The sequence below is a fragment of the Barbus barbus genome (assembly GCF_936440315.1).
Source record: "Barbus barbus genome assembly, chromosome: 28".
NCBI lineage: Eukaryota > Metazoa > Chordata > Actinopteri > Cypriniformes > Cyprinidae > Barbus > Barbus barbus.
Genome location: NC_136756.1, coordinates 7,982,752 through 7,990,306, shown reverse-complemented (window position 1 = coordinate 7,990,306; position 7,555 = coordinate 7,982,752). Strand labels below are relative to the sequence as shown.

Below are 7,555 nucleotides of genomic sequence, written 5' to 3'. Positions count from 1 at the left end.
ATAAGACATGAGCATCCACCTGTAATGCTTATGCAACACAATCTTCCAGCGCTGGCTGTTTTGGCTTTGTTTTGCCGGTCAGGTCATGTCATGTTACCCAAGGTTTTTTCAGTCTCTCTCGATCTATCCCACACCAGCTGAAAGTTTAGACTTGAGGGCAGGTGGAACGATTTGTGGTCCTTTTCCAGAAAGGCCAGGGCATTTCAGAAACTACACTCTTAAAAGAAATGGTTCTATTTAGAACCAGAAATGGTTCTATCACCCGCTTCATATATGGAACTCCAAAATGGTTCTATATAGAACCATTTAAAAGGGTTCCATAAAAAGAACCCCAAATGGTTCTTTGAATCCAAGTTAGATGGTTCTAAATAGAACCATTTAAGGGTTCTTTATTATTAAACGAGTTATTATTAAATAAGAAAATATAAACAATCCAGGAAATTCAAAAAGTTTAAATTTATTCAATTGATTCTACAAAAATATTAGTGTCATATTTAAAATTACACCTCTGTATACTTCTGTATTAGACAGCAAATTTCACATTTACATTTAAGATGTTTAATTACATTTAACCATTTACATTTAACCATTTAGTTTGAATATTTCATTTAAGCATTTTCACTTTGCAATAAACATACATAAGCTTGTTTATGTACATATACAGTACTTCACTTTTACATGTCTCTCTGAAATGAGGAAAAACAAATCATTTTTGATATTTGACAATGCAGATAAAATCAATATATGAACAATTAAAACATCTATTAAATGGCACTACAATTCACACAAGTTGACTGTACATTTTCAGTACAGGTATTGGTGTTCTTGTGTCATGCTCTTGTCTTAGTTTAAGCATATATTTTTGAATAAAAGTCATTGTGTGCTTAATGTCAACCGGGTATTGCACATTGAAAAGAAAATAGACTGCAAACAGGCATTCCACAGCCTGTGTCATGTCGATGTCTGCCTCTCTTATGATGTTCACATTGTCCATTATAATGCTGACGCTTTCAGCCTTGAAGGGATCAGGAGAGCCGTTAAACACAATGGTTGGTGTAGGACCTTTGGGTTCCTGTAAAACAAACATTTCACCTTTTGAGTGCTTTTCACCAATTAACAGAAGTCATCAAATAGACTTAAAATTACCCCATAATATACTCACCAACAAGCCAAACAATGTGTATGACTTTGTTTCTTCAGTTTAACACAATCTGAGATATATTTAATAATAAAAAGCTTTGTAATGTGTTTGAATGTCAACATTAAAGATGACTGAAGAACATTCAACATGCTACCACGTCAGCTCCACTTTGATTACTTTGAATCTCATTGGTTCTTTCGTTCTTGTAACTGAATCGTTCATGACACAACACAGATATGACAGCTAAGCACGTGACACACAAGAACCAACAAGCCTCATAATTATTGATGTGGAGCTGATGTGCCACCCCATTGGATGTTATTCCTTTATCTATACATAGTCTAACTATAGCAACCTATCTTGGCAAATTTTATCTTTTTATCTCACTAACGTACCATTTGTACGTACCATTTTGCTTTAGAAGACAAGTATTAACCCCTGGAGTTGTACAGATTTCTTTTATGATTTAAATTGGGGTGCTATTCAATAACAAAGCAGTGTAAACAGTACAAAGCTTATGACTAAGGAAGAGTGAGTAAATTATAGGGTACATTTAATTATTATTTTTTTTTACAAATTTGGCATAAGGGTGAGTAAACTGACTAATATTTTTATATTTGCATGAACAGTTCCTTTAATTCAAGTCAAGTGCATCAAATGTTAATGAAACTACAGAAGACTATACTTACACTATCTACACAGTAGAGGAAGCTGGCGTTTTCTTTAAAAAGTGCTGGCAATAAAATGAGTGCAGCATTCCTAACGAGACCTACAAACAGATACAAATTATTGTATATTAGGTACAGAAATCAATTAAAGGGATAGTTTACCCAAAAATGAAAATTCTGTCATCATTAACTCACTCTTGTCATTTTAAACCTATATGGCTTTCCTTCTTCAGCATAACACAAAAAAATATATTTTGAAGAATGTTGGTAACCGAACAATGCTGGTACCCATTCACTTCTATTATATGGACACCAAACCAATGCAGGTCAATGGGCACCAACGTTGTTTGGTTACCATCCTTCTTCAAAATATCTTTTTTGTGTTCTGAAGAAGGAAGTCATAAAGATTTGAAATGACAAGAGGTGAGTAAATGATGACAGTTTTTATTTTGGGGTAAACTATTCCTTTAATATTTGCATTATTTTAATACATGTTTTCACTCATTCAATTTATAGTAGCTACAACCTTTACATTGACACTAGAGATGCACCGATTACAATTTTCTTAGCCGATTCCTATTTCCGATTTTTCATTGAGTTTGACCTGCCGATTCCGATTTCATTTTTTCTAACCACTTTACAGCACACACAAATATTTATTTTCTATCTTTTCTTTAATAGAACATTTGCATAGAACATAGATAATTTTTTTAACAGATAAGCACTATAAAATAGAACTATATAAATTACTCCTGGTGTGGGAAATACACAGCATCCTTGCAGTATAAAGATATTTCTATATTTCTATAATTTCTGGCTAGTTTAACTTTATTTTTTATAATCATAACCATACTTGCAACCAAAACTGAATAATGAAAACAAGTTAAATGGGTAAATCTTCTACAAATATTTTTGAGTCTTTGTTTTCTTTTCTGACATAGCCTACTGGAGTTCTAAAACACACTAGACATTCTTATTCTGTGCATTTTGAGCACTTTTTGTATGAAATCATTTTTAGTTTGTCTATCAAAAGTGTGCTTTCACTTTAATTGAGCGTGAGCAGCAGCAAAAATAGACCCGTGCCGAAACCCGCGCTTCACTGCTGCTCACGTGACGCTCCTAATCTCGAAAAAAAAAAAAAAAAAAAACGCGCTGCTCACGCGCCGCTGACATTTGCGGTGTGAAACGGCCGTAATTCACGAGGTTTCCTACATGTGCACGTGTGATGCTGGTGTTGTGTGATGTTAATCATGCGGCGCCCGAGGGCATTTGATCGGCATAAAATCGGCATATGTCAGACTGACCGGCCGGTCATGGCCGATCACGTGAAAATCGGCCAATTCCGGTCACCAGCCGATCAATCAGTGCATCTCTAATTGACACTGCATACAATGCAACTTTACACTGGGCATGGAACTACAGAGCCCAGGAAGTCACCTGTGTGAGAAAAAAAAAAAACAATCCATGGCGACGGTTTTGCAATCTGTCCGCTCAGTTTATAAACCGTACTCACAAATTCTCAAACTGTTCCCTCAGTTTAACAAAACCGTCGCCATGGATTATTGTTGTTTTATTTCTCACACAGGTGACTTCCTGGGCTCCGTATGGAACAGATAGGTTGGATGGGGAAAAATATATGGTGTTGTTACCTTCTGTGATTTCCTCTGCTGGTCCAATGAGATTGGCGTAGAGTTTTTTTTGACTTCCTTCTTTTGCACTCCTGATGATGTTTGGGGCCATTTCATTCAGAGATGTTTCCATGTTCTTTGCCAAGTCTGTTCCAAACCTCATTGTCATTTCATGCAGCATCTTAAATACAAACCAGTACAATTACTTCAGGTGCTTATATCCAAATTACACACTTTCAGCCAAACAAGTACCTTAAAGTCAGCATGAACTGGAGGTTGCAACTGACTACCATATAGTGATGTTTTTCCGGGACAGAATAATAAGTTCAATAAGAAAAATAGTGGGTGTGATAAAGTAATGAAAAATACTTCATATTTGGCAGACGCTTTTATCTAAAGGGACTTGCATTGCGTTCAATCTATACATTTATCAGTATGTGTTCCTTGGGATACCCTTTTGTATTGCTAACACATTGCTCTACCAAATGAGCTACAGGAATTCACAGAAATATAATTACACTGATTTTTCTTATCTGCCTGGCACAAAATGTAACAATGTTTACTCACAAGCTGTGGCACTCCAAGAAAAGGAAACTGCTCCATTACTTCAGCTGCAGGCCTGTCCATAAGCTGTACTCTTTTGAAAAGAGTGCGCTTCATCCGGTTCTTGACCTCAGAGTAACTGGGATTGCTTTTACGCAACTCCAGGGTGATGGCATTAATGTGTTCCCGGAAACTCGTCTCATCCTCACCCATTACTTCCAGGTCCAATACAATCTGAGGTAGGAAGACAGTATTGTGCAGTACGTAAATATGAATCAAAGTCACAGAATAAAATATTTAAGATTGAAACATCAATCTTAAAAACTGATGTATCACTTAAGGAACACCAAACCAAATACCTCCTGTGAACAAGCAGAATCTTTATATGCCATTATATCCAATGGTTCTCTTCTACATTTTGCACTCTGAAATAATTGTCAGCATGTGTTACATGTTAAGACAAATTTAATCTGCCTTTGACATCAAATCTATTGAACTGAACTTGCCTCTTGTTGTTGAGTAAGTCCCTCAGAATCGGTTTGTCCAGCACACTTCCTTTTAATCCCATACTTCTCCTTCATTTGCAGGACGATCGATGAGCTAACCAAGGGAATCCTTTCTTTTTTAAATTTGTTTCTAAGGCATTCCAACAAGGTATCCTGTAGACACATGTATACTTTCTTTTAAAATAGATTTTTTTCTGTGTGAGATTTTTTTATGAGCAATGATCTCAATATTTTCACAATATTAAAAGAACTGCAATATGTTCATACATAACCAGAGGAGCTGCCATCCTTCAGAAATGAAAAGCGGGTGATCAAACTCCCCAGAACATCTCCATACATTTTATGATTTGGGTACCTAAGAAATATAATCAAATATATTATTTCAGTACCCAACAACCAACAAGTTTAACATAAAATACATTTAACTGTTATAAAATACAATGAAATACAATACTGTACCAGGTGTGCTTAGTGATGCTGTCAAACAACACTTGAATCAGTAATGCACGGATGTGAGACTTGTCCTTCTTCTTAAAGCAGGGATCCTTCCTCTGCAAAGCTGCTTGCAATTCAGGGGGAAAGACAGGCAGGTTGTATACTGCTGGCCAAGGTTGGGCAACAAATGAGCCCTCATTCTCACAGGGTTCTTGTCTGTAAATATAAATACAATGTTTAAATCTTTTATACAGGATTTTATTTTACTTGCCACAATACAGTTTGTTTAAACTTCAAAACAATGATACATACTGAGTACAAGATATTTGAGGCACTTCAGTTTCCAGGCTGTTTAAAGAAATATAAAAATATAAATTAGGATAAGGATTTTAAGGCTTGGTTAGCATTCGTTTATTTTATATTTAACAACAATGTTTAATATTTAACAACACAGACTTACTTTTTTAACTTACTAAGCTCCTTCATAAATGTCACCTGTTGTTTCATTACAGGAAAAAGTCTTTCCACCATCCTTTCTGTGAGACCCAGCAGAGTCTCCCCATCAATTTGCTGCTCTGTAAAAAAATACCAAATATTTCATATTCTAAAGAAGAAATAATAAATAAGAGAGAGACATTTCATTGTCTTCTTCAACTACAGTAGCCTTTTCAAATAGGGGATGTTGCAAAGCTTGTCTGTGCTTTCGATAGATATGGTTTCTGTAACTTGCAACAGTTTTATATCTTCTAAAACATCCCTCAATGTCACAGGTAACACTAAAATCTGCTTGGTGGTTATGTTGCACTTGCAGGGGAGTTAGAAACTTTGTGAGTTGAAACTTCACAACATCACAAAATGAACATTTATAAATTTTCATTTGTACCTCTGAAACTTTCTTTTGCATCAATGAGGTTTATAGTTTGAAGCCAGTGGCATGTGTCATCTACTGACCATTTATCAATCATGGTTATCTGGGGATAAAAGAAAACAGAGCATAAATAACACTTCACAAACCAACTATGCATTAAACACACCTAAACATGTTTTGGCTTTAAAACATTTGAATGCTAAATTAAACCATGTGCTATCATCACTTTAATCCAGCGCATGCGTCAAAGTAAACAGACGAACGCTGCACTGCAACTGTGCACACGCACAGTTGAGTTTTCAATGCAGACCGGCCGGAAGTTCTTAACTGTAGCAGTGTCCACTTTCCTGCTGCGTTTAGCTCCAACCCTTATAAAACACACCTGAACAAGCTAATCGTTATCTTCGTCTGTTCTGGGTTGGAGCTAAAAACTGCACGAAAATAGTTCTCGCGTGCCAAAGTTAAGAACTTCTAAACCTTTTAACATAGGCCTGGGAAAAATACTCACCGCAAACTGAGTATGTGTGAAACTGCCACACACATTCACATATCATTAACCTCCGTCTTCCACCGGGTTCACTTTTATTTGAATCGGCGCCGTTTATTTGAACGAGCGCGCGCTTCATTGAAATTAAAATTCAAGCTTCCAACTCGAAGCTCGTCTCCTTATAACACAGCTATCTTATTGTAGTTGACAATTTCATTAACATTAACAAAGAAATAAAGGGATACTGTATCTTAATTCATTTAAAAACCGGAGAAAACAAGGGCTTTCTAAACCGACGGCCGACGAAGCCCGTCAGTACTAACGTTACACGACAGCAGTGTTTTAACTGAGGTAAAGTGTGCTTCTAGTATCAGTATTTAACACTAGGGCTACTCTAACCAATATAAATATTAACTGTAATACTAAATATTTCAGCAAAATCATTTAAAAAAAGTAAAAACTTAACTCACCTGAGGGTTTGAACGGGTAGAAATGGCGGACTCGGGACTCTTCAGTTTGAAAAATTAACTGTCACTTGTCTCGAGGTTCATCTTCGCCAATCCACCAATAGGAATTCAAAGATGACGCAACGCATGTACGCCACCAGGGAGCATTTTTACGATTATTTGTTTTTAATGTTCCCTTCGATAGATTAAAACCATCACAATATGGTATACAAAATAAAGGAAATTATTATTTTTCAAAAAGTTAAACTATAATATATTAGGAAATATAAGTTTCATGCTAATGTACAGCTCATTAATATTTGTTTACTCTTGTTTTTGACTACAGCAGTCATTCTCATGGGTCTTGACTCAAAAAGCTTTGTGAATGTGTTGTGTAATCTTTAGTTTACACTTCAGTCATAAAACATGAATTATAGAACCATTTTAATAAAAAAAGGTTCTTTGCTATGCAAGGGTTCTACATAGAACCATTTTTTTGGTAAAAGGTTCTATTGGCCAAGTACTGAACCCCAGGGTTCTATATAGAACCTCGAGGAACCCTTTTTTTTAAGAGTGTATATTAGGAAAGACAGGGTAGGCAGAAGGTAAATACCAGTCATTATTAATTTGGCTCACAGTAAAAAAAAGCATCTGTTTCTCAGCCGTGTACAGTTGACCTGGCGCATGAGCGGAGGCTTTTCTAAAAGACTCAAAAGAGTTGCTCAACATTTGAGTAATGTTTCTTTCATGTTGGTGGAAAGATGTGGTCAATAGCTGATGACGTACCACCTCAGCTGCTTCTCAGGCCAGTGCTGTTCTTACTCCACGCTTGT

The 7,555-nt window shown here is 36.0% G+C and overlaps 1 protein-coding gene across 4 annotated transcripts; it reads right to left on the bottom strand.

Annotated features, from left to right (window-relative positions):
- Positions 1 to 437: 437 nt before the first annotated feature.
- LOC306848302 (sterile alpha motif domain-containing protein 3-like) lies at positions 438 to 6,828 on the bottom strand. 4 transcript variants are annotated; one of them, XM_079382764.1, is made up of 12 exons: positions 6,747 to 6,828; positions 5,805 to 5,892; positions 5,382 to 5,496; positions 5,234 to 5,269; positions 4,946 to 5,137; positions 4,754 to 4,841; positions 4,487 to 4,639; positions 4,340 to 4,405; positions 4,005 to 4,214; positions 3,459 to 3,618; positions 1,831 to 1,910; positions 438 to 1,072 (listed from the first exon to the last, which is right to left on the bottom strand). In XM_079382764.1, exons 2-12 carry the CDS (start codon positions 5,884 to 5,886, stop codon positions 782 to 784), a joined length of 1,473 nt encoding a protein of 490 aa, XP_079238890.1. In that variant the 5' UTR covers positions 5,887 to 5,892; positions 6,747 to 6,828; the 3' UTR covers positions 438 to 781. The 4 variants fall into 4 exon arrangements, with proteins under 4 accessions (XP_079238890.1, XP_079238892.1, XP_079238891.1 ...); XM_079382766.1 differs by lacking the exon at positions 1,831 to 1,910; XM_079382765.1 differs by lacking the exon at positions 4,340 to 4,405.
- Between the last annotated feature and the right edge of the window lie 727 nt (positions 6,829 to 7,555).